Here is a 27,961-nt window from a genome sequence, read left to right as displayed (position 1 = left end):
CCACCAAGCAGATTCTACAATAGTTGGCAATTATTTTGCTACCTAAACCAACCGTGCTTCTTCCTAACTTTTTTCCACCATACAATCTTTATAGTGGTGAGTAAACATGTAGCAAAATATCTATTTAGCTACACACGTAAATGATATTAGAATAGAAATATTATCATCAAACAAATACTTAATTCTATAAGCACAATGATTTGACTTCCCTCTGCATCTTCACCGCGTCTATACACAAAGATATCTCTATTTATAATTTAGACGGAATTATATCAATATTTACTATTTATTTTAATTCGTTTTATGATAATTATATTTACTTGATGAATATTCCCTCGAGGCGAATGATAAGTGAGTCTGTTACTTCTCAAGTTTGTTTTGCGTCATTTGTACTTCAGTTTTATGAAGATTTATACATTAGCGATCACAGTGGACACTCGTAAAAAGAAACTTGCAAACATTTGAAAGTACTTAATGTTAGAGACAAATAGTCGAAGCGAAAGTAAATTCATGTAACTGATGGAACAAACATAACACTGATGATGATGGAAAACGATTGGGACGTTTTTACGACTGTGGTACAGACAGACATGACTCGCAATGTCCCTCTATAAACGGCTGGTAACAACGCATTTCTTCTTTGGTAATTAGCGCCCAATCAAGGAAGGCATTTAGTGAACTTCTAATGTAAGATTTACGATCTGTAGTCGGCGACTTTCTCACGCGTTCACAAATCGAGTTTGGAACTTGCAGATGCGTGATGGTTGTTGAAAGAACCTTCTGTCTTTGGATATATATAACAATATTGATTTTATTAGCCAATTAAGTTAAAATAAGTAATCGTGCATTCCACATGGCAGAGGGTCATGGTGATAATGTGGAATGAATTCTTGGCAATATTAATGAAGGGGGCCATTGCCTTCTTTATTAGCTAATAAAAGTGTTAAATACTATCCCACAGACGGGTGATATCGTCTCTCAATTCTATTCACAGATTATGAAATGAAATATTATTTTATTTAGTTTTCATAATAAGTAAATGATTTACACGTTGTAAGAATAACATAGAAATATTTACCTAAAAATACTATAATACAAATTACGTTAAAACCAAGATTACGATATTAGAATAATGTTCAGTGTTAAAAATTATATAGCAAAATAAATTCATTTAAGATTTTCCTAATAATCTCAAGATTCCTCACATAAAGCAAAGCTAACGCAAACCGCGGAAGTTCCGCTCGGAAAACGTCTGAAAAGGCTTCAGCGGCAAATGTGCGCGCACGCACAAGGCGTGGCGTGAGCCCAGTCGCCGGCATTGCCGTCGCGGATGCTACGGCGAGCAGTCGTGTCTGTCGCGCGCGCGAATAGAAAAATACGATTAAACACGCGACTCGATAAACATGCGCGAATAGACAGTGATAAATAAACTGTGGTGATTAGTGTTCAAGTGCTAGAAGTTCCTGGGTATACGCATCTGGCTCATCCCTAGGTCGGTAGGTGCATTTGGTTTATCTTCTTATCACATTATCACTGTGTTTTGATTGCGCTCGCAACATCCGCCGTGCAAATATTGTGGCAACTGTGGCTAAAAATAATCTTTTGATAGTTAAGACAAATAATTAACAAGTAAATTCAGGATTCACAGCTATTTTAATAAAGTAGTAGGTTAAAGTTACGATAAGTTTGATAAATGTATCTTTGATTAGACACCATCAAAATTAAGCCAAAAATTTAGAGATCAGACAAAAAACCAACCAAGTTTTAATAAAATGTTATGTTAAACTAAATGCAAAAATAACAAATTAAAAAACGTGCCAAGGTGTAAGATATGCAAATTTTGGTCACAATGATAATTATACAGGTTTTGAACAGGTAACACATTTGTATTTGTGCAAGCGTTGATATCGTCGAATTTGACAAAAATCTAGTTTGAGACCTTGTGAATTTGTGCGGTAACCCATAATATATACCAGTCTTCACCTTTGATCTATTGGAATCAAAGTATAATGTAAAAGTTGCAGTAAATTATAACAAGCTAGAGAAGGTTTGGGCAGAGTATTTCTAGATCAATGAATTTCTTTCGATTATCGATGCGTGATTATTCGGATATAGGTTATCAATCTTGAATAACCAGTCAACGTTATTTCTTTCCATCATATTTACACAATAGCCTCAATGAAAATTGATTTTTCACCAAATCTGGCATCGATTACAGATCAATATTTATTATGCTGATGGCCCAAATTAGTTTTAATTAAGTTATAAAAGTAGTGCGTTTAGATCGAGCATAGCAAGCCTATCTAGACCGCAGTAATTACGCATAGACGAGACCAGAGCAATAAAATGAGACATGAGCGGCCATAAAGATGATCAGAAAGAGGACGCTGGCAGAGCTCGCCGGGTCATACACAAATACTGTGGATACTAGGTTAGGCCCATATCCTTGAGATAGTACAAATCATATATTTATTTATTTATAACCATCAGGTTAAAAGTATGGTGTATCTCCGATAAAGTTAGATGCAACGATCTTTACGGGAGAAGCTAGCACCGCGAGAATATATCTGGATAAATCATTTGTCATGAAAATTTGCATGTAGTGTCCCACTGCAGGGCAAAGTCCTCATATGGCGTCTGTATAGTCGCAAGCCACAATATGTTTAATGTAAAAAATATATAAATTGAATTGAACTGCCAGTATTAAATTTTAAAAAACACAGATGTTAGCAATAATAATTAAAAAAAAAAAACAGACTATAATAATACACTGTCATGGCTCACGACGTTAAATTATTCTCAACTGCAACTTTCCAATTTGATTGATATACTTAAGTTTAAACATTGACAGGTAACTGCCACAAGTACTAAGATCCACTTGAAGACCACCAAGCAAGTCGGGCGAGTCGATAATAAATAATTCTGCAAACTAAGCTCGCTAAGGAACCTTGGTGAACATAAAATTTTACAACATTTATAATCTACGCTACGCCAAAGTGAGGACATAATGCAATAGCTAAGTCTAAAAACGTGCGACAACGTTCGAACTTCCAACAAAAAGCTATAAAGTGTAGTTTAGTTTTGTTCTTCTGTTATCTTACCTTTATCTAACTAGCAACTTCATAATGCGTGTTGGCGATGGCCACATTGACTTAAAACCTCAATAGGTTTTGACGTTTTCTCAAAGAAAAAACTATATTGACTGTGTCATTCAAAATAAAGTATTGGAAAAATAAAGGTTGCTAAAAACTGCTGCATCGTTTAACTCACACAATTATATCCCTTAAAAATATAATTTGAACCAGCTGACGCTGTCGTCTACAATGCAAAATAACAAGTACTCGTGGATACTTAAATCAGTAATTCGTTAGCGTTATTGGCAATATTAAAATATTGTAAACCTGAACAAATTAAAAAACGCTTCAACATGTTGACTTCCATTTTACATTAAGTAGTGCCTTAGTTCTCAAAAGTGATGTTTATTTATATACCTACTAATGCGCGTTCCCTATCATTAGCGGAAAAACAGATGCGTCCGGATTCTTACGATACCTCGGTATCTTCTCCGCGGTAAAAACTTGAAACCCATGAGCTGAATTGTATGGCATCGATGTAGTAACCGGTAGTAGTAGTACTACACCCGAACCAAGTTAAATTAATACATCTCTTTCACTTGCTCTCAACTCAACCAACCTAAAAATGTTGTTATTTCTCTCTGGATCATATTTTGGTGGACTGATTGAAAAAACCTCAGGACTGTCCTAGAATAAATACAAAAACATCTGTCATTTCAATATTAAATTGACTTTTATTTCAAAAATCATTTTTAGTATTATACATTAAAGGTTTCGGTTAAGAATGAGAACTTCGATGAGAAAGTTACAAAAACTGTGTCATCTTAATTAAACCTCCAATATAAAGATGGTAAAAATTTCAATAAAGCATTGACACGTACTGTTATCGCAACAGGTCGGCCTGCATTACTGTATATTGTACGTCATGAGAAAATAGTGGCCGTATTACGATCATGCGATGAAAATGTACACTTTATATGGGCACTTGCGGGAAATCTAAAGGCAATGTTTCAATCAAGGCTCGGGTAAGTCTTTAATGCCGCTCGTAAATTTACTGTTAGGGTTCTGTTCGTGTGCAATCTATACTTTTGCTATAATAATGATGAAGAGCATTGTTTAAGCTTTAAATTTAAACTATCAATCCTTGGAACTAATATTTAAATTGAATATTGGTCATAACCAAATTGATGATTAACTTCTTCTTTCTATTTAAGAACTATGCTCTTCTCAGTGTCATTGCAACAAATTTCTTCGCAATGTTAGTAGTTATTTTGCCATTTACCTATGTGATATAAATATCACATACTAGGTGATAAATCAATGTTTTCTTTGCCTGAAGCGAGTGGTTTGAACATTGAAGTTCCTATGAATGGACACAATCTGACAATATTGAGCTATCTACATACTTGAAGACTAGCTGGAGTACAAGTCAAATACATCGAAAACAAAACAGCTGAGAAATCACATAAGGACGAGATGGTCAGATGACTTTAAGGCAATTGACAAGAAATGAAGAAAAAAGACCAGACAGAGATGCGTAGAAATTAGGGGAGGCTTTTGAATTATGAATTGCTAAGAAAAATACTTAATAATTGAGGTAAGCCAAAGCAGGCAACTTATGTAATAACACTAACTGTAAATTACAATAACTTGGTGTTAAATGTAAAGCAAAAAATACTTATAAATGGACAACACACAACAAAAATATATAATTACGTGACAACATCGTGTCCTCTACTTATCTCCTGACATCGCCATAACCATTCATTTGTTAATGTGACATTAACATTTAAGGAGAATGTAGCGTCCACAGCCAGTTATTACGAACAAGCGCAGGCGCATCTGTACCAGAGATTTATATTAGTCTAGATATCGCATTCTGTGCGACTAAGTGTAGCATATATATACATATAAAAAAACTGTAAGCGGGTTATGTCTGTACAAAAGAAATATTGCAAAATGGAAACGAAAAAGTAGGAAAGTGGCCCCTGGGATCCGACTGTCAATGGCTGGGGAAATAATCGGGAAAACGCTCAGATGAGAGAGAGAGTTACCAGACCAGCTTCAAATGAGAGAGATTTTAATATCGCACTGATAATAAAGAGTTGAAAAGAAATTGACAATATTAACATATACATTAATCAATTTCTTAAAAATCTAACTAACATGTCAACTGTCGTTCAGACAAAAATCCTTGTTTGGCATGGAAAATGTGAACCGCTCGACATTTTCGAAAGATCAGATATCTAACTGGATATAAATCTAATATGATAGGACCGAAGCTAGGGCTCCGAAAGCATAAATCAAGGCATTAGCTGCCGACACCAGTTAAATGGGGGGCTGGACATCATAATATGTGTAATAGCATATGCGGGTCATTCCTTTTTGTCTCCTAACGTTACAGATATTTCGAAAACCCGAAAGAATAGAAAAAAATGCCAAATTTTATTGCTCGCCGTCATCGCTTTGTCTCAACGAGGACAGCTCGTTAAATATAAATATTTTATAACGTAAGAAACTAATGGAAATGCAACATTTCATTAAAATACATAATTCAGAAGCAGTATTAGTAAATAAAAGCTGACAACACTGTTGTTGTGACAGGAATATTAACGCACTCTTTAAGAAAGACCATTCATAGGGAATAACCAGCTTAAACTATCTCTAATTGGCAGGCCTAGGAGCCCCTGGCTGTTGCATCACGACGTGGGAAGTGCAATCAGTGAAGGGCATGAGAGTAAACACTCATCTAAAGATGATATCATACAGGCCAAGGAGACGAAAAACCTCAGAAGCCGTAAGATTTCTCTAATTAAACGTGTGTAATCGATACTAGTGCGCCATTAAATTGAAACGATTTTACAAATCGAGTTAAAGAGATCATGAAGGGTTTGCCTTTAGCGTGATTAGGCAAGCCGGTGAGAGTATCGCTAGTGTACATCATCTGTTAATAATTTCTTCCCTGTTACCGGGACAGAATAATGTAATGGTACAGAAGATTCAATAACAGCAAACACAATGTAACGCGGAGAAGGAAGAAGATGTACTCGTACAGTAAAATATTCACTTTTGAACAAAGGCTGTACGAAACGAAACCTTTTCGCGTGGAACGAATGTTTGCTACCTAAACGCTGCGATAATTCTATTCGAAATGACGTATTCTTAAAAGTGTGATATAAAATCATAACACATTATGTGGAATGAGCGTACTAACTGACAAGGCAATCAGACCCGGAGAGGGAGTCGCAGCTGTCCAAATAATTTGAAAAGATAATGACTTCAATTTTGAACGATTTCAATAATTGATCGCAGGATCAGGTATCCTTGTTATTCCGTATACATTGCGATATATGCTGAAAGCTTCTATACCAGTAAGTTTAGACGAAATTCAATAGAAATTCCCCCACATGGTGTACGACAGTTATCGTGCCTAAACTTCCTAGTCCCTGCTACCGTGTAGCCGTATGGTTGACCGCAAAACCGCGGGTATTCGCTTAATCAATCACATCCCGTAAGCCGATAGATTGCCCTTAGTATTTCCTCTCATGAGAGCAAACCTGTGTTCAGTTTGTAAAGCGAATTGAATGTCCAGCGCGATTACAATTAAGAGTCATAAATATTGGCCATACAGCGCGGCCGTCCGCGGACTTTCGCCTGTAAATTGTCGAGTTATTCTCCACTGGACACAGGAATTCAGCTTCAGATTATTTATTTATCGATAGAGAATAATTTACGTTATAACTGTTCTCTGCCAGCAGAATTGGAAGGGGGCAAACAAAATCCTTTACAGTATTTTCTCCTTACAATCTAGCCTCACATCCAAATCGTGATGTCCCATTTTCTGTGTGTTGAATGCATATATATTCGATGTGCGTTTCATGTAATATTTATTGTGACGTCACTCTGTAAAGTTTTATTTCGTTTTGTCAAGCAACAAATATCATTTTGAAATCGTTTTGTTATTATCAAAAATTAATATTATCACCAACCTGTACTCAATAGCGGACTTGTTAAGAAGACTAACGCGCATGTAATGTTTCGTTCATGTCCAATTTCTCAAATCCAGTTATTGAATAACCCAAATCATCGAAGAATAAAGCTGCAGGCCTTAATTACCAGTCTCGTTGCCGCAAACCAAATATCCTCGAGGTATTCGTATTCCTGTTCGACATAACTGTTCAATGTAATTCCCCATATTGAAACTGTCAGTCGATGGCAAATAATAACTAATAACCACGTACTCCGTATGTGTTTACTTGTGACGGTGAATCTGTTCGATGAAATCTTTATTTGACGTTATGTTTATAACATTAATGTAACCGGAGGGAATAACAATATTATCGATCTCGTAAATTAATAGACAGACAGACAATTAATAGAAATCACATTTGTTTCTATTCAATTGAAGTATTTATCATAGGACAATGACGAACATTTCTAGAATGAATTTAACTGTGTATAATCAATTCTTTTAGATCTTAGGACCAGTGCCCTAAGATCTAAAAGAATTGATTAATTCTAGAAAAATCGAAAATGTCAAGAATTTGCTCCCGCAGGACCTATCTCAACATTTGTCAAACCGAACAAAAATGCCATTGAATGCAGATGGTATGTCACACGAGCAAACACAGAGGTCGATGCTGTGTCTGGCACAGCCAGCTGTCAATTTACCCTGCAGGGTTGCCATTAAACCGGGATTCTTCGAACTTGTCAAGACAGATTCATATCATCATTTTGTCATACGTGATGTCTATGCTTCTCGGCAAAACGTAAATAGTTTCTACTATAATCATGATCTAAAATGGAAGTTTAGCAATCCCTCGTTACAATCGAGTGATAATGCAAAATGGATTCGGTCAGTTGCCAAATACTAGTAGAAAATAAGCACTTATGTTTTATCTAAAACACAACTGTATAAGTAAATGTTTTTGTGCCGAGTATAAACCCAAAATTTTAATACGATAATTTTTTTTTACGACTTTAATATTGTTTAGATATTTTGGTAACCCTAAACTACATATACCTAACAGAAAACAGAACAATACACCCTATGTGGTGGTAACATCGGCGATCTTGCTATGAATTTCGTGGGTGTACAAGTGTTTAGTTTAGTTGTTTGTTCGTTTGTTCACATACATGCAAACAAGCATGTCCTGGCACGTCCCGGAGGTGCGAGACATAATACCTCACAGACGTACAAACACACAGAACCTGTTTAATGAGTGTCATTACTACTTCCATTAAAGAAGTGTTTTGTGTAAACAGCTACTGTTCGCTTTGATTTACAGGCGCCTTATCTTCGAGATTATTCATTTAATATTCAACAATCATACATTGATTGTTGATCGGTTGAGATGAAGAGACGATGGGATTAGGACGTAAACTTCATAGAACGAAACGAGGAACAACTCATATTATTTATGTTTTATACACTACATAGCTCCGAACAAGAAAATGGCAAAAACCACAGATCCAACTTTTTCTTCCTGCGTTGGATGGGTGGTATCAGAAAGTCGCGCATTCATGGCAGTCTTCATATCAGTGAGAACTTCAATTCCAAGAGTGCCACCCGCAATGGTTCGACTACATCTTGCATAACCGACAAATTACAGGGAACAAACGCCTTGCTATGCCGCTTCGGGCTGGTCCCGGCAGAAGGAGCACCCCAACAAGTCTGCAAGGATGATATGCATGCCAATGCTTTAATGACTAAAGATGCCGAAGGTTGTGCGAAGCGGAGAAGAAAATGTAGACAAATAAACCCTGGAATCAACGCTTGAAGGCTAAGAAAGAAACGGGGACAATGTTTAGACGAAAAAGATAAAGTTATGAATTCAGGGCTTCGAAACCTAAATCTGGGCGATTACGAAGATGTAACAATGTTTTCTTAACCTCCATACTCACGCGCGTATCAGTTGCAAGAGAAAGTACTATTTCGTAACTCTCTTCCGAAACATTTAAGAAAATCGATTGTTTTCTAAGAACATACAGCTGCTAAGAAGATAAATAATAAGTCATCACTCACTACGTTGTCACTGCTTGCACTATGTTGCATTGGACAAGACAATGTTGTACAAATCGATATTAAACTCAAGTACAATAAGTATCTATAAGTGAAGATGAAAGAGACTAGACTAGTTTCAATCTTACAGGAATCCAATTTAATGCGAAAACTGGTTCGAGTCTTTACTAATATAGAATTGTAATATGAAAACGGTTCTTTTTACATACGAGTCTCTCATCTCGCGCGATTCAAGATACATCTTGGGATAGGCAAATCCTTTCACCCCCTATAAGTAATTATATAAGCAGGTATAAGAAAAAAACTTCTTCGTGACGACTTAACTATTTATGCTAACTACAACCATTATGACTAGTAATTGGCCATAACCAACGCATTATTGCACTTAAAAGGCTTATGAAACTTATAAGAAGACTGAACTTAGTCGTCAGTAATTAAGCAGATGCGTTAAAAGTCTTCACTAGTTGTGAAGCGTTGAAATTAGTCCTTTTATAAGCCTAGTCTCTTTCATCTTCAGGTTTAATCTAAAGGTTAAAAAACGACACAGTTTCAGTAATACATCAGGTGGCTATTACACATTTGATAGCGATGTTTTAGTGATAATAAAGTTATATTATTATTACCATTTAGCTCCACTTAGGTTTTACAAATTGATTGACCAATCATTAAGTTACAATAGCTTGATGAAATCCTCCATGCAGACGTTACAAATGTGACTTTACAATTCATAGAGATAAAAATTAAACAGAAAAATAAACAGTCGACAGACGAAGTTGCTATTGTTCTTCTTCATTTGCTTTTAGGGTTACCAATTTATCATTCAAGGATTTATGTAAAAAATTCTTGCTTTGCATTTTAAAATTAAATAAAAAAGGGCCAGATGATGAGGAACACGAGGAACAAGCACGGACATTCCTTGTAAAAAGGAAACGAGAAGTTTGTACACTTCATCGTCATCTCCCTTACTCTCTCTCTTATGTGAGTGTTTTCCCGGTTTCTTCCGCAGCCGTTGGGCGTCAGCAACTCAGGGTTCGCTGCCAACATAATCTTCCTAAATGTTGCGCATTTTTTAAGCAATGTACATATATTTTTTTAAAAAGACTATTTTCTTAAGAAAACATAAGTACATATTTTTACTAATATTATCCGTGGAGTTAGGAATACACTAAGGCTTTCCACTTAGCATTATATTTTCAAATCTCTTCCATTCCATAATTATTGAAAAGCCAAATTAAATACGGAGCGCAAAAAGCGTCCGACATTAAGTTCGTGAGATGTCACTGAGATAACACTTGATGCGGATTCTGAGAGCCGATCATGAGTATGTAATTTAGATAATGTCGCAGCCGGTTTGGTACGGTCGACAAAAACAAACTCATTGTAAATCGGCCCCTATTACCTTCTCTTAGAAGCAAATGCAGAGTGACTTGACATGCAGATGGTGTCTACATTTGTGACTTACGCGCTCGGCGAAGGTGAACAAGTGTGACTCCGAGCAGACGATTATTCTTACTAATAACTAATTTTATAAATGCGAAATTTAGCAGTGATTATTACTTAATCATGCATGAAATTTGGCGAACGGGTATAATGTAACCTGGATATTAGTACAACAGGGTGCTTTTATCCCGATATTTTCGTGGAGCGGATCACCGACTCGCGCAACTAGTTTAAATATTAGTTCTGTTGTACAGATGAATATAAATGTGATTCTTTTGTAATAACTTTAGTGTTCGTCGTTTAACTAATAATTTTCACTGCACTTTCTCATGAATTATTATCGAGAAAGCAAAAGTATATAAAAATAATGTTCAGCAAGTCCCCACACGGTCAAATCAATCTTCTTTACTCACTTTGCATTCCATTCCAGCCATAGCCATCATTGTAACATATATATCAGACTTCTTAGAAACTCGTTTATTAATGCTAATACAGCTACCGAACAGCTAGAAGCTAACTACAGCTAGAAGCGGTGGTGGTGTAATGGTTAAGACCGCCTGTGGATCGAAAGGTCCCAGGTTCAAATCCTACTCGTGCCACATGAGTTTGTATACAAATCTGACTCATATATAGTAGTTTTCATGGACCACCACTTGCTTCCGGTGAAGGAAAACATCTTGAGGGGAAACCTGCACACTGGTTGATTATTATTAACTTGTGTGTGAAATGGAGAAGACAATGGCAAACCACTCCATTAATAATTCCAAGAAAGTTGTTGTGTGTGTTTCATTCCACTTAATAACCACGACCCTCGGCCATGAGGAATACTACTATGAAGAAGAAAACAGCTACCAAACATATTTGCATTGAAAATGATTTAAAGGTAGTAAAATCATGATATGGGCCTTACTAACATAAACCATTAGGACGACCAAGTCTCCACAAACAAAAACCGTCAAAACGACATTAGAAAGCATTCCGAAGTCACACTTAAAATTTTAAAGCACTATCTCACTTTTTACACGATTTTTACCACATGGTTTTAAAGGTATTCTCCCATCTGTCACTGTGAAGACATTGACCCTGACAGGCTGACCCCCTGACATGTCAGGCGTAAGGTAATACGACAGCTATGAATCAGACTTCTTTCTAAGCATTGTCTTTGATGTACGCAATGACATCACGATGTGTAATAGGGATTATAGTGTAACTTGTTTTTGGTGTTTCGTAAGACATATGTTTGAATATTGTAGGAATTTTAACAACACCAGAAATGGCGTTGTCATGCAATGTGCGTTGCATTTTGGGATAACAATCCACTGAGCATTTAGGAGTGGCAAACGTTGATACTATGCAGTCATGTTCCAAATATCTTAATATTCCCTGTCTAAGTAAAGTAACAAAATCAACTGCATATCTACCCACGTAAATTACTTGCAAATTTGACGATATATTACCATCTCAGAAGCGCATGCAATTAGCTTAATATTGACTGTACCCATGTGCCTACGCCTCGCCTAACCCTAGCTAGAGGCGACGAAATGCCCACACTACATAACATTTCAAAATTTCCAGATTATTCGACTATGAGAATTATGCATTTGTATCATGTAATACTTACCGCACTTTGCATATCTAGACTTGCGGCCAATTTAAGAGCTGCCTTAGTAAATATGGAAATTGAAGACTATTTACCCGATTTGCTTTGTATAAATTGGTTATTTAACTAACAAATGCGACATTAGATTTCAGATAATAGAAGCTGAATGCCCTGCTGGCGTATTTACGGATAGGAATATTAAAATGATTATTGGTTCGTCTATCTAATCCGTTGTAACTATTTCTGGTCATGCAAGAACGCATCACTCAAAGAGACCGAAGCGAACAGCTGATGGAGTGCGTGTGGGGCGATATTAAAAATTACTTAACTCTCCGTATGATATTCTTTGAGGTTAAAAAAATAAATACTCAGCCTACGGCAGGGCCACGCAATTTATTGAAGATTTTGGGATTGAATTTATCGATGATTTAACTTTCCTTTCAAGCCTATCCTACAGTTACGTTATTGAATCAGAATAATAATCACATATCTGAGCCTATAAAACAGATAAACGGTAGCAGTTACAAAACGTTTACGTAAGTTAAAAGCACTGATATTATGAAACCATATCCATTAACTCTCTATTATTTCAGATAAGATTCATTTTCACTACGTTATCATTATTCAGTTATTCATGTAATAATCAACAGGATCTATCAAAATATCTTTTTGTATCGTAGCTTGTGGAAACACCCCAGTCCCCGTAAATATAGTGAATCAAAACCCAAATTTATTTCTCAAGGATTGGAAAGAATGCCCCTTAAGATAGTATAAAATTCATCATTCGCCCGCCTTTGCTAATAATGTAAACCATTTGGCTAGACAACAAGCATGTTTGAAATTCCGTAATGACATGTCTAAGGTAGGATTAATTACAGTCCGGTTTGCAATGGTCTCAGTCGCCGCGCCGTCTGCCCGCGCTAACCCACTTACAGAAAGCGGGGTTCAAGGACCTTGGTCAATTTCTACCCAACATTTGCCTACAACACCAATTCGATACACTCAACTTTCAAACTTTCTGCGAAAACTGAAGTAAACAACTGAAGTAGATCGCAAGTATGTGTCAAGTCAAATACATTTGAAAGGATTAAAATTTTAAATAAACAGATAAATGATTCAAGTGTAGGACATAGTTTCCGAAACGGGGACACGCGGTGACGCGACCTAAGTTAAACTGATAACGCGATCTAGGAGCATTCCTAGTTATCTGTAGCGATTGCAGTAGAATAGCTAACAAAGTGCACTGGTGATAAATATAATACAACAAAAACTGACGACGATTTACATGTTTATAACTGTCAAAAGATTTTAGTAAACTCGTGTCATCATGTGTGTTGAAGAGACTTATAATGAGATGAAAGAGATGTAGATAGACTTATTACACCATATACATCACAACATTGACGGACGTGAACCCACCCTAGCGTATGTTGACGTACTCGTAATTGATGCGCGAGAGACTCCGGCAAGCTGGTATCGACCTATTACATATAATAATGGTACATTGATTGAACACCAACATGTAAGACGTACGTAGGAAGCACTACAAGTGGAAAGTAAAAACAAAACGCAAACGTAGTTGAAGAAAACACAGTGGCCAAACAAAGGGAATTTTGAGTTGTCATTAAGAAACGATTACTTATTGTTCAGTTGTGAAGTGACACTTCGTAAAAGTGACTTGAGGAATGGTGAGTCATGAAATTGCAAAGGTACATTTATAATCGCCAAACCGACAGCATTCCTGCGTGAAGGGACAGGTAAAGCTTGAACATACGACGCACCCAGCAGAAATGAACTCAGAAAATATATTTAGCTAAATTCCGAAGATATTACGACCGCTGCATATTAAATACACGCCAGAAATTAATTATCATAGGACTTAATGATATATGTGTACAAAAAATGTGGAACTGTTGTACTAAATCCGGCAAAGTTATTTATTGGCCATACTATCGTGTTCGAAAGCTGGAAGCGTGTCTTAATCTTATACAGTGTCTCACTGACCGCCTTCCTTATTAACATACACATTAACATGCCCATATACACGTGTTAGGCCGCTTTATGCTAAACTTTAAGGACTTAACTAGCGTTTTGTGACTTGATCTGCCATTTATCTTTATTAAGATCTACGACCTTCGTAAGTTTGACAGCACACAGGTTTGGGTTTTCAATAGGGATTAGAGACTATTACGTGCCCGAAGTAACGCCAGCATAAAAGGTTACAATACTTATCTCAACAGTTACAAATAATATTAATTGTTGATGAAGAACGAACTAAATATTTCATTTGATTTTAGGACGTCGGTTATATTTAGAACGTCGGTTCTAGATCAACAAAAAATAGATACATTCTTCTAATACATCAACCTGTGATGACTTGTGTAGGGTGGTCCCAAATCTCGTTCACAATGTTAAAAGCAGAGAAAAAATATAATAGAGCGTCTTCCTTCCCAACATTTTAATTTAACAACGGAAGCCGCATGACTCGGCAGGATAAAGAGCAGATTAATTTCCACTGACGACGCTTGTGCGAGCCGTCTATTTGTTGAGATAAATTGCCTCAAAACATTAGAGTTGACTGTAGACAAAGACACGGGAGAGATACGGCGGAGCAGGGGCATTGAAATAAACGTGATCTCACCAGGAAGCCTGCTCATAATAGGACAAGGGCAGTGAAGAAAGGCCAGTGACTTGGTATAAAATGCAGCTATTAATTCCAGGAGCACTGACACTTGTTTACTTTTCCAAATGCCTTTTGTGATTAAAAACCTTTTCATATCTTAAGATAACTTGGACTAAAATATTTGAGACATCGCGTCGTCTTTAAATTGCAGCAAATGATTAATGGAGCGCAGAAATCACATTAATTAGTTTCATTGGAATTCCTGCACCCCAATAAGAAGTAATGAGAGCTCATGTTAGCACCTGGAAGTGGGCACAGCGTTGGCTGGTTTCCAGCTCCACTGAACTTTGACAAGGTACGGCTGCCACACATCCGCCTCACTCTAATTCAAAGCGTACTTAGACACGCTTTTCCAGGAACGACTTTACGATCCAGTAACTCTAATATGCCGAAAATTGCACTGTTCACGACGTCAATAAACCACCAGTCCCGAACGATGGATTTCGATCATTTATTGTTGGAATTTAGCATTGCATGTCGAGTCGATCGGGTCGACGCACTTCAAATACGTATACCTTTCCCTTTCTGAAATTTCGATTGCCTCCAGGTATGTAACAGGAACAAAAATTTAATGAGGGGTTCCGTCAATTGTACTTGAAATTACGAGGAGCCCTGACTTGACCAATGAGGTTCAAGTAAAGCGTGATGTTAAAATGTTTTCTTTATGAGTCTTTAATAATGCGGGACGCTCTTTCATTATAGTCTCATTAAATGGAATTGATGTACAGTCATTCATTGATGGTGTTGGTATTGACGGACTCGAATCGTAAATCTGAGAGCCGCTATGTTGGACGTGTGATCGGATGTCAATTAACATTGATACAGATCGCGGCGCAGGCGCATCGAATCGAGCCGGTTACCGAAATGAGCGCACGAGTCTGCTACGGCAAGTTACGTGCCACTGGGACAATATACGGTCCACACAGTAATTATAGCTCGACTATTACTAAGCACCTGTTAATTACATCCCAATAAATCTTATTTAAAAGAACGTCGGTTTTCACGGCGCGTCGGTCGTTTCGAGATGTTTGCTCGGAATAAATGTTGACATTTACATTTGAAGTCTTCAAGTACTTAATCATGCAAAACTGTTTTTGTATAGAATTTCTACTACAGTCACATCACGTAGGTTAATACTTAATCAATGCGGTGATATTGTATCCTACCTATACTGTTTCTTGAGTTTCTAAACGACGTGTTTCTTAACGTCAATTTTCTTAACGACTTCATTGTCAAACTAGCTTATGTTGCAATAAAGTGGTTTCCCTTTTTGTGAATATTTTCACTTTTCCCATTCTAACACCTGTTCCGCTCATAATTCATAATTGATAATCCATTCCATGAGATTTGCTTCAATGTTATCGATAGAAAATGGTAATCTTTATTCATTGAATATAATATTTATTCCAAAAGATTCACAAAGAGATATAAATAAAGAGGAACTGACATTATAATAGGCAGACAAGAATTACGTAACCAAAGCACATGTTAGCGATCACGACAGACACACAGACAGTAGAGCCTTAGAATATGAACAGGACAGAAATCCATTACGTATTTGAAGATAAAGTTGCGCACTCAGACTATGACCGAGGCTAACATGTGCTTAAATTAGTTATGCGTTGTCATATTAATAAAATCTTGTACTAATATAATGTATAAAACGTGGTTTAGAAAAACATTTTAGTAATGTTCTTAAATGATGAGGAGACGTGAAGAGCTGACCTTAAGGCTAATGAAGAAGCACGGACAGAGAAAAAGTGTGGAGAATCTGAATTTAGAGTCTAACTAGACTTTGAAACGAATCAATTGGTCATACATAAAAATTTCTGCAACAGACTATAAAATAGTATGAGTCGTACTGATTATAGCAGAGATGTTAAATTGTATGTACAGTAAACGCGCTTTCCATCCTCCACGTATTTTACATTAGAAGGGCTGATGAAGCCTGACCTCACAGTGCGTGGGCTCACAGACAATACAATCCGGGGTGCACGAACTACACCGGAATGCAAAATGCAAATAAATAGATGCACATAAACAGGACGAGACGGCACACCTGCCGTTCATCGGAGATATAAACAATGCGTGTCGTCACGCCATTGACGAGACGCGATAGTGCAACCTATCAAGAGATTGGATTAGTGGCCATAAACGCTGAAAATTTAAATAAAAATTATAAACGAAGAGTCCGGACAGATCTAGAAGTCACTAAACAAACAAGAACATTGTTCTTCAATGAAAAAAAAATCGGTTAATTTATGTTCTCCCGGATTCAAGCAAATTAGAGATGTGATTGTAATACGAGACGCGCGAAGCATCTTCTACATAACAATCAGACATCCAAAGAAATCAGAAAACTATGAAGGCTGAACTATTTAAAAGTTACTTTCTTTTTATTACAAGTCTACCTACTTAAGTCTAACCGTTGCCCATGCTTATTCACATAAGATTTACATATAAAGTTGAGAAATAATACTATTTTATATTGACAGGATGTGGAATTTTGCACGCATGAATATTGCAAATGATATATGTTAAAAGCTCAGGTTGAATGTACATGCTCTGAAACTAGTCGAGTAACGTAATATTTAAATGGGTTCGTTGCGTTTAAAGACTTATGTAAAGATTTTTTCACCACTATATCACGAGTAAATCTGCACTAATCAAGTTGATTCACTCTGCGATTGCAATCGAGACAACAACATGAACAAGTTAAGTCTTAATTTCTAGAAAATGTAATTTAATCTCGATAACATTATTTACAGGCGGGCGTACCTAATGAATACTCACAACATCAAATACATCACTTTTGACACATACAATTGTATTTTCTATTCATCATCATTTGCAGTGTCAGGCTACTGATACCTATTATCTTATATCATTTGCTGTATACAACACATTCCATCATGTTTATAACAGTTTCAGAAAATATAATCTCTAAATTAACGGTATATTCAGCCTTTGTTGAAAATGCCATTATAATTGGTTACAAAATAATAGCTTCCTTATCGCCCTTTTAAACCTTATAAGGGATATAACAGCTGTATAACAGCTTTATTGCATAAAGGTGCGCCCCATAAGGCGGTAATCCCAGTTTATTTTGCTAGAACTTTCCTAACAAAGGGGCAGTAACAATAAACACTGATAATCTCGTACAAATCACGGCTAAACATATCACGCCCGCTGTACAGTTAGAATTTAGAGAGCATTCCTCTTGCACAAGATTTTAGATCAGGAGTAAACATTTTTTTTGGAATGGAATGCATACACAGAAGTAGGGAAAATTGTTAATTAAGCGTGCTTTAATTACATTACATATGATTCTAACATCCTACTACCAGACTCAGAACGCAGAGTCATAATCAAAATGGAAAACCAGACTAGAACATCAGTCACATCTAAAATGTTTTTATTTGTATTATGATTGGATTTATAAGGTATCTAGTTTCTCCCAAATGCCAAAAAAGAGAAAAAAATATAAGCAAACTTTTTTTATAAATTGGCGATCTATCTAATAAAGGAAGGGATTCCTTGCAAACTTTTAATTGCCTAGCTCTTTCTTGTTCCTTCGCTTTAATTTATATTAATTACGATACAACTCATATACTTAACACCATGCGGCGTATCGTACCATGCCACCATGCGGCGTATCGTAAAATATCAACACGTTTCAAATTAATATTCCGCAAACTATGTATCGCGAGAATGATCATATTTCACACATAGAACGTTTCGCTATAAAACGTAAACTTATACTCAAAAGTTTTTACAACTATGATTTGCATATAAATTAGATCATTGACGACCTTTAACGGGCACGTGAGATCATTAGGAAATAAAGTACAGTAAACTTCAGGTCATGTCGTGAATGGAGCTTTAAGCGGTAGTTTTAGCGGCGAATTTGTTATAGAGATATGCTGTCGACTATACATTGTAACATAACAGTTCATAATGAGCAGTTAGAGGTGAGTATTAATACTGTTCATTGTTATTACGCTGTCGAATTAGATGCACCCAGTTAATTAAACACAGTCCTACATTACAACTTCATTCCGCAATTAGCCTGGCTCGTTGTGATTTAGCTGAGATCATTTGAGAATATGATTTCTTTAACCGTTTTCAGAGACGTCTAAAATACCAATTTCCAGGGTGTTGATTCGGATAAAAATCAGAATCGTGTCTTAATGGTTTTTAAACAGTCGTCATATAAGTTTATAGATGCTAAATCTTACAACATTTAAGCACAAAGTTTCTAATGACAAAGCAACTTATTTTGTTTTTATAATTTATTAACTTGCCTCTAATCTGTGTAAAAATTCTTAACATTTTATTTGTGATTAAAAGTTTATTTGCCAATTAAAGGTGCGGTAAATTAACACTTATTGCATTCTAACCAATAAATCTTGGTGCAAACAGGTATTATAAAACTCGCTTAAGAGGTCTTTCTTCCACAATAAAAAGTGTGAAATCATGATATTTTCCCCATTAATTATTATAATATATAATACTAGCATCTCGCTCCAGCTTCGCTCGGGTAAAACCATAATAAATCACCAATCTCTGTGCCAAATGTCAACAAAATTGGCCCTGTTATTTTAGAGTTTATTCATAACAAACAAAAATACAAATATTAGTATGGATAAAGCCATACATTGCACACAACAATTCAGTTGTGTGCAATGTATGCCTATAAGTTACGCACGATATTAAAGTAAAATGTGATAGCAATAATAAAAAATATCTATGCATTTTTTATAAATATTTAAAGGTATTTATGAAAATACATAATTTTAAGTTTTAGTTGAAAATTCATATCGCAGATAAATTTTCAAATAGATTCAGCTATTCGGCTAGAAGTGATCATTTGATAATTTAGCCATTGTATACCTGATTTTTGCCATTTTATACGTAGAATAGACAATCAAATTTTTTGTAGTAAGTTAATAAAAGAACTGAACTAAACAAAACAATGTCAATTTCAGGCGGGGCGATGTCAAGCGCGGTCACGACGGTGCTGGCGTGCCTCTGCTTGGCGCGCGTTTCACTCGCCGAAGCCCACAGTATACGACAGAGCCCATATAACACTAAGGTAATATCGTCTAATTACATTGTACATTGATGTAACTAGTTGGTCATTTATTCCAAGTAGTTACACTGTAATGTTACATCGTATGTAACAGAAGGCACACCGCGGAACATACCAATACGTAGCACGTTGCTAACGTCTAAATGCTGTCACTTTTAGTCTCTTAAAAAAAAAAAACGTGTAAAAAAAAAGAACGTGATAACGTGTTTTGTGTTTCACGGTCCCCCCCCTCAGTTTACAAGGAGCAGAGCAGCACTGGAGCTAAACAGATTAATTTAAATAAATCTATCTCTCATTTCCGGCTGTTCATATAGATGTTCATATTGTCACTTTTAGTCTCTTAAAAAAAAAAGAAAATAAAAACGTGTAAAAAAAAAGAACGTGATAACGTGTTTTGTGTTTCACGGTCCCCCCCCTCAGTTTACAAGGAGCAGAGCAGCACTGGAGCTAAACAGATTAATTTAAATAAATCTATCTCTCATTTCCGGCTGTTCATATACCTAGACCGTCGAAGCCATGGGTCTGCGCTGCGTCTATTTCTTCTTCACTTCACACGATCTTCGACATTCTTAACTGTCGGATCTTGACAACATAGATGTGTGCTACTAACAACTAAGGATGCCGAAGACCGCTCTCAGAATTAGAACACACAAGCATATAACCCTCTAAAGTGATTAGGACTCAACCAACCGAACTTTTTTATAAAAAACTTTTGATTTTGATTGCAGTTGTCAAGTCAGATGTTTTTCGACGAAAGTGCTTCTGACGGTAAACAAACTGTAACTATAACCTTTTCACTTACCGAGAGTAAAGATTAATAATTCGTGTGATTCCTGTACTGGATCTCATTAGTGTTAATCATACATGACATCAATATTGATGTAGTTAATAACCTTATAAATAGCGACATTAAGCAAACAAAAAATGTCGCCGCGGCGCCATTAAAATTAAAAGATTAATCTTCTGATGATATAAACGCAAACTTAAATGTATAGAAACGCACGTGACAAGAAAAGAGATCTGAGTAATTATTTATGCTAGAAGATACCAATACAGAGAATCGAAATATAATATATAGATATATATATAAAGGCATAGAAAGGCATTCAAACTATTAACACGAACACACAAATGAAACTGATGTCTTTTAGAGAATGTAGAAAGACGTACTCACATTTTATGATTTGGCACAAAGGATCACGTGACATTTACGACTGGAGATCAAATATGACATTAAATGAATTATGAAGACACACATTTTACGATACATGAAGAAAGATATTTTTTCCTCTTGCTTCAAGCATCTATACCAGATATGGCATCGTCGAGTATTCTGATGAAATATATTTTATTTATTGCGCTATTCCTGTCGATTAAACTTTCCCTCCCCGCAATATGCAATCTTTCGCTCTAATTATATTATTTGCGATTATATAACCATTCATAACTTTTGCAAAAATACATATACATAATGTGGCTGACCTAATCTAAGTTGCAAATACTATATAGACGAGACAAGCACTAGTCAGAGAAGGATAGCGTACATAAAATGAGGAAAAAAGGACAGAGAAGAACTGGGGCTGTGTTAAAGGTTAATTATACCACATTTGACGGATTTTCAAGTTCGATGAAGATAGTCTAATAGATAAAGTAACCGTCTTAAATAACATTCGGTATAATATCTAATATCTAATCACTAATCTTATCGATATACTTCGAAGTATACCTCGGCCATTTTAAATCTGGACCACGCTGTAATGAGGAGACAGTCACAGTTCTTCTTTTGCCTCCTGGCTATCCTCCCATTGCTCACCAGTTTCAGCACCAATACATGGTGTAATACTTTATGTGTTTTTTTTGCATCTAGTATAAGATTGTCGATATGATGACCAGAGTTAATATGCGAGTAGTACAGTCACGAGCATTAAGATTGAAATAAAACAGAAAGAGCGCGCGCGTGATTTATTTTCTATACACACATATTGAATTGTTTTATTCAAATTGATCATCCATCAACAACGAACCCCCTTCTAACAGAAAACAGTCATTCCACATTCCCAGACAGTGACTACCCAGTAGTTAATAGCGATCCATAAGCAGTAAAATACACTATAACTCCAATCCCATTGAGTTTACGATCAATGTCATCATTATTGTAAGTACGTGTACAACAGGGAAAATCTTTATGACTTACTCTATCTTTACGACCTGCCATACTAGTGACACCTCAAAATTTAAGACAAGGTTAATTTGAAAGGGCACTCGTAATTCAAACATCAAGCGATTTCTCAACTCGCAGAATTTTAAATAAAATATTTAATTTTTTGGCGTCCCCATTATAAGCAAATTATCTCAGGTGAAATACTCGGAACGTCTTTTTTTGTTCGCTGTTGAAATTCTCTCGCAAAAATATGTAAAAGGTTTCTTTAGATGATAGATGCAAATGAAAACAATATCTTAAAGATCTAAATATTAGAAGCTGGATAAGTAGAAGCGAAGTCCAGGAATAAAATTAATGGGTAGTTCATTTTGCCTTTGTCTTAATGGTAAAATAACAGACGCGCACCAGACATATTTCATAGCACTCTGAGTGAATTCCCATCTGTATTTATTATAGGTAGTAAGGTTTTATGTAAACTACACTATCAGCCTATTGGGCCTGCCTGTAATGAAATGTAAATAAAATGTTTTCTCCTTGCAGGATCTGACTAGTGTGCTGTCAAACATAGAAGAACGTCTCCGTGTGCTAGACACCATCAGTGCCGTGCAAGCGAAGCAGGCGCGTCGGCTAGACGTCATCCAGGATAAACTTGGTAATCACTCTCTCTCTCTCTTTTGTCGACGAATCAAATCAATAATCGATTTGTATTAATCATACAATCGGTCGCCGCAGCACGAATCAGCGAGATGTTTTTAGGTTTTAAAATGAGATATAAAGCCAAGATGACAGATATAAACAATCCTTATTCTTACATATTATAAAACAAAGTCCTCTACCAGGTCTGTCTGTCTGTCTGTTCGTGATAAACTCAAAAACTATTGCACGAATTTTCATGCAGTTTTCATTAATAGGATTCCTGAGGAAGGATTCAAAAGGAGGGAAAAATTATACCCTAAAGGATATAATTTATTATGTTTTTTACCCGAGCGTAGCCGGGACGGGCCGCTAGTAAAAAATAAAACATAACATAAGCCCTTACCAACACATCTCTAAATGAAAACGCATACCCACAAAGTATATATTCGAGAGCCACGCGTCTCATGCTATATTTTATAACAAATACATATAGATAAACATCCAAGACCCGGGCCAATCAGAAAAAGATCATTTTCCATCATGACCCGACCGGGAATCGAACCCAACAACCCGGCAAGAACTTTACCACTACACCACCGAGGTCGACATATTCAATTCTGAAGAATATCTCATTCTCAATTCATATTCATTTTGAAGCTTTTTTATTTAAAATTTGGTATGTTTTTGTTTTGCAATATATGTAGCAGAAATATCTATATTCAGTTAATTTGCATCTCTGAAATTAAAAATATCGAATTCGCTAAATTAAGTTATTAGCTACATGTGTGTGTATCATAGAGATACCAGGAAATAAACATACATTTATAATACTTATTAGTAGAACTGTTGAGATAACCAGTGCAATCAGATGTTTCACAAACTTTTTGTGAAAAACGATTTTCCATTCTTTATTTCTAATTATATTTTCTTCATTTAACGTTTGATTCCATTCGACCTTTTAGGAGAGAATTTTACTTTTTTAGGTTCTGACTTAAATCATCAATAAGATTGCATATTTTGTCATCTACCAAATTGAATGAACTTGTTTGTCACTAACATTAGATCATATTACTAAATACCATCATGACAGATCAGTATCCATGACCTACGATTACATTATGTCACATCCTAATTCAGCATTTAACCGTACCGACTTTCGCAACAGTTCCCGGGCACAATTGTCCAAACAGAGTTTAATCAATTGGTAAAAGGATCCGCTAGGCTTCATGAATATTAACGTGACCCGTTCTAGGAAGTCTAATTAACGATTGATAGCATAAGACATTGCCATTTTATAAGTAGAGCATTGATGGTCCATTTATTGAACGACGACTTTATAGAATATATATTACTGAAGCATTGACTGTATTATTGAAGAGTTAATGCGTTCATACATAAATTAAAAGACAGTATGAGATAACGAGTGAAATCTCTTATGATAGATTATGTATAAGTATTCCGGTAATATATTATGCCAGCTACAAGATCCTGGCACCTATTAGAGTAAAGAGGGCAAGCAGGACTTGTGAAATAAGATCGAAGAGATACGTTTGAGAATTTTCCAAAACGTGTTACTAAACTTGTTGACATCTACGCCTGAAGTTTAACAAAATGCGATGGTTTTTTTTTCATTCGACCAAGTAGCCGTTTACGACGAAACATCTACAACGATACAATAATTATCAGCCCATAATTATCATATTAACGCGTGGTCGGTCATGGCCGAAACTCCTTGAGGAAGTCCAACTTCCGTAAGGAAACCCAGTGTCCCAGCTGGGGACGCTAATGGCTATTGATGATGATGAATATTAATAACTTAAAAACAATAAATCAATTTACAGATCGACTTGAATCGTCGCTGTTCATGAAGCAAGAAAGGGCTCAGTTGGCGGCGGAGAGGCTGGAGCACCGGCTTCACATGCTACAGCTAAGTGTACAGGTAAGTTTCAAATTCGTCCAAAATTATCGAAGTCGGCAGTTCAACTTAGGATGATATAAATCACTTATTGACGTCAAAAATTAATTAAAACTAAGTCTACTGCCTACATGTCTACATGGGCGGGAGAGGCACAGGATAGACCTCTATTCTGTGCCTCTCGCGTATGCCAACCACCTGGTTGGTAAGAGAGGCCTATGCTCAACAGTGGGCACAAAAAGACTGAAATGATGAATGATGATGATGAAGTCTATTGCCGACTTCTAAAGAGCAGATGAAGAAGAAGCCACGTAACAAACTTCACCGCAGTTTGGCATTTGTACAATTTGGGTCAAGAAACCTTGGTCCAGAAGTAGGATCTAAATTACTGCCGTCATTTAGCTATATAGCTAAATTTTTACGTTGCGTTCTATAGTAATACAATAATATTTGAAAAGAAGTTTATTGTTTATTTATTTTTCAGACATCCATCAAAGATAGCAACCAGAAGATAGAAAAGAGTCATTTGAAAGTGGCAGAGGTTGCGCAGAATTTGACCAGTCAAATTGACTTGCACAGACGATTGTTAGACAAGGTAAACTATTACGATTATTATGTTCTATAGTCATTTGTGCACGTCCTTTCATCACTTTTAGATCCTGGGTTCGATTTCCAGCGCGTCAAATATTTGTCACTCATATTTGTCTGCTCAGGGGATGTTGTATTGGTTCTTGTTCTGTGTCCATCGAATCTACGATACAACCTTATTGCTTTGAGTATTTTTCATTTATTTTATTATATTTTGGATATAGATGACAGTGCAGAACTCCTGACTTAAAACATCATCTAACTTGAACAGCTACCTTTTCAGGTGAACGGTGCGTATGCGGACACGTGGCACCGGGGACTTGTCCTAGAATCCCTCATGCGAGACGGACTGTCTCTAGTCAACGTTACTAGGAGAGAGCTGGCTGACGGAATACGAGCGTTAGCCAGGAGACAGCGAGACGCTAGATTGAACACGGCGGATTTGGAATCTGTCTTCGTTAGGAGACTCAATGAGAGGGCCAATAAAATTGACATCAAGGTATGTAATCTTAGTGAGTAGGAGGGAAAGACTGTAGGCTTACATGCCTTAGCCAGGAGACAGCTAAACGCTAGGCTGAATATGGCAAATTTGGATCGTCTTCGTAAGACGATTCAATAAGAGGGCTAACCAAATTGACGCTAAGGTATGTAATCTTAGAGGATTGACAACTCGAGGCGCTGGGGCCACTCATCTTAAGCGTGACGTTGGCTAAAATGCCGCTTAGATGCTACTGCAGATCAAGATTAACAATGTGATGTAACAGACCTATTATTCAATAAATGTATGTAGCACTACAATATTGACATCTATAGGCAACTTTTACAGCATATGTGTCTATATCAAGCAGTGTCAAGGATCCTCTAGGCTTTCCATCCAACTATACGGTGGAATCTTTGAAATTATATTCTATGTTTCAGATGCAAGAAGTTTTGGACACACAGAAGCGATTCGTGGACTCCTGTCAGCGGGTGCAACTTGATGACCCCACACACGTGGCTGATGTGCTGGATAAACTGATAGATTCGCTCATCAACAAGTAAGTGGAACACTATAACTAACAGTGGTTGATCTTAGACATGAATTAATTGGAAATTAAAACGGATGTGTGATATCTGTTAACGCGTTTCTTCTTTGATCCAAAGTAAGTAAAAAAATAAGTAAAAAAGAAGCAGTTCGCTTAAAATACAACACAAAACATACTCTGAAAAAAATTAATTTTGCTTTGATGAAATGAGACCTACAGATGTCTAAGTTTTCTTATTAAAAGTGTCATAAACCTAAAAAGGTTTTAATTTTAAGCAATAAATTCTTTCAGGACTGCAGCCACGTTCCACGAGCTACAGAACATACAAATGACGATGCGAAACCACAACAGCAAAGTGATGAAATTGCTCACCGCTGGAAGGCCAAGAGAAGTAAGTTGCCCAAACTCAGTCCTTGTTCACCGCGCTGTGGTAACATCAACAATGAGGAGAAAATTGCGTTAGCTAACTAGCTATTGAGTAGCTAGAGAAACTTGCTGTGTTCAAAATGAGTTATTTTGTCGTCGGCTTCAAGACGATAAGTCTGATTGAATTCCCGTTCGAAGTACATTTATTTTTAGTGAGCTGAAAGCGACAGGCATTTCCTAAAAGATAGAGTTACTATTCCAATTTATCTAAACTACAAATCATAATTTATAGAACGATGTTACCTGCAAACGCTTGGAGACCGTATTCCGCAACGCCTCGCAAACGACCATGAAGGAGATAGAGCTACAACAACTGACAGAGAAGTTCGTGGACTTGACCAATCGAGCGGATGCAGCGCTGCAAAAACTAGAACGGAGCATCGCTGATACTGACGATGACCCGCCGACAGCGCAGCCGTCTGAGGTTACAGCCGCTGCAGATAGACTGCTGCTTAGGCTGAAAGGGATCAAGTAAGTTCTGAAGTTCGTGGCTCTGACCAATCGAGCAGAACATGCAGCAACGTAAAAATTTTAATGGAACAACAACTGATGTTGACACGCTATCGAGTAGGATCTACATTCTGCCGGTGAGTAATCTGAACCAGCGTGCAGGTCCTCGTAATATGCGTATTTAAAAAAAATACTCTACTCTTCTGATTCAGCAGTAGGTGTGGCCAATCACGAAAAAAATCAAATTTCCTATTTAATAGCGTCAAGAGAATAGCTATTTCGCGTGACAGAAAAACGATTGCGACTCCAATCAATACAGTCGAGTATGCAGATAAATAAAACACACTAAACTTGGGTTACATTTTTTTAGATAATTGTTTTAGTAATGTTTGTAATTGACAAACTCAAGTAGTACAACATCCATTTGGACGATTTTATCATCTCAAGAACAGATATTTCTCCTAAAAAAAAACTTGCTAGTTCTGTTGGGGAAAGCACGAGTTAGAAACATTTAGTTTTCAAAACCTTCCAAAAACTTCCAAATAAAATTATTACAGAACCGAAAAAGACGAGGCATCGGAGGACCCCGACTGGGGCGACGAAAGCGACGGCTTTTACGACGACGGCGGGGGCGGGGACATAATGGAAGAGGACATGCAGCTGCTAACTAAAGCTGAGAGATCTCTGCCCGGCGGACCTGAAAACGGACGGCCAGATAGGGCTGCCGCGACGTTGGACAACGGAGCCGTGAGGCCGCACCGGAGACATCTTCATAAACACCCGTACGACCGCGGCCCCGCGTAGTCGTCTATTTATATCTAGTATAATATATAATGTATATGTCAATGG

General features: G+C 36.6%; 2 protein-coding genes across 4 annotated transcripts in view; one reads left to right on the top strand and one right to left on the bottom strand.

The window, feature by feature from the left end:
• Positions 1 to 27,961, bottom strand: part of LOC128670567 (Golgi-associated PDZ and coiled-coil motif-containing protein-like) — a 70,980-nt gene that overhangs the window by 40,609 nt on the left and 2,410 nt on the right. The window lies entirely within an intron of this gene.
• LOC128670568 (uncharacterized) lies at positions 1,310 to 27,958 on the top strand. Of its 2 annotated transcripts, none has more exons than XM_053746338.1 (10): positions 1,310 to 1,492; positions 19,808 to 19,914; positions 22,613 to 22,724; positions 24,550 to 24,647; positions 25,108 to 25,218; positions 25,495 to 25,710; positions 26,130 to 26,248; positions 26,528 to 26,627; positions 26,895 to 27,133; positions 27,670 to 27,958. In XM_053746338.1, the coding sequence occupies exons 2-10, from the start codon at positions 19,816 to 19,818 to the stop codon at positions 27,914 to 27,916; spliced, it is 1,341 nt and encodes a 446-aa protein (XP_053602313.1). In that variant the 5' UTR covers positions 1,310 to 1,492; positions 19,808 to 19,815; the 3' UTR covers positions 27,917 to 27,958. The 2 variants fall into 2 exon arrangements, with proteins under 2 accessions (XP_053602313.1, XP_053602312.1); XM_053746337.1 differs by having other exon boundaries at positions 1,310 to 1,496.

This window comes from Plodia interpunctella, chromosome 6 (genome assembly GCF_027563975.2).
Source record: "Plodia interpunctella isolate USDA-ARS_2022_Savannah chromosome 6, ilPloInte3.2, whole genome shotgun sequence".
Classification (NCBI taxonomy): Eukaryota; Metazoa; Arthropoda; class Insecta; order Lepidoptera; family Pyralidae; genus Plodia; species Plodia interpunctella.
This window is presented reverse-complemented; position numbering and strand designations above follow the sequence as displayed.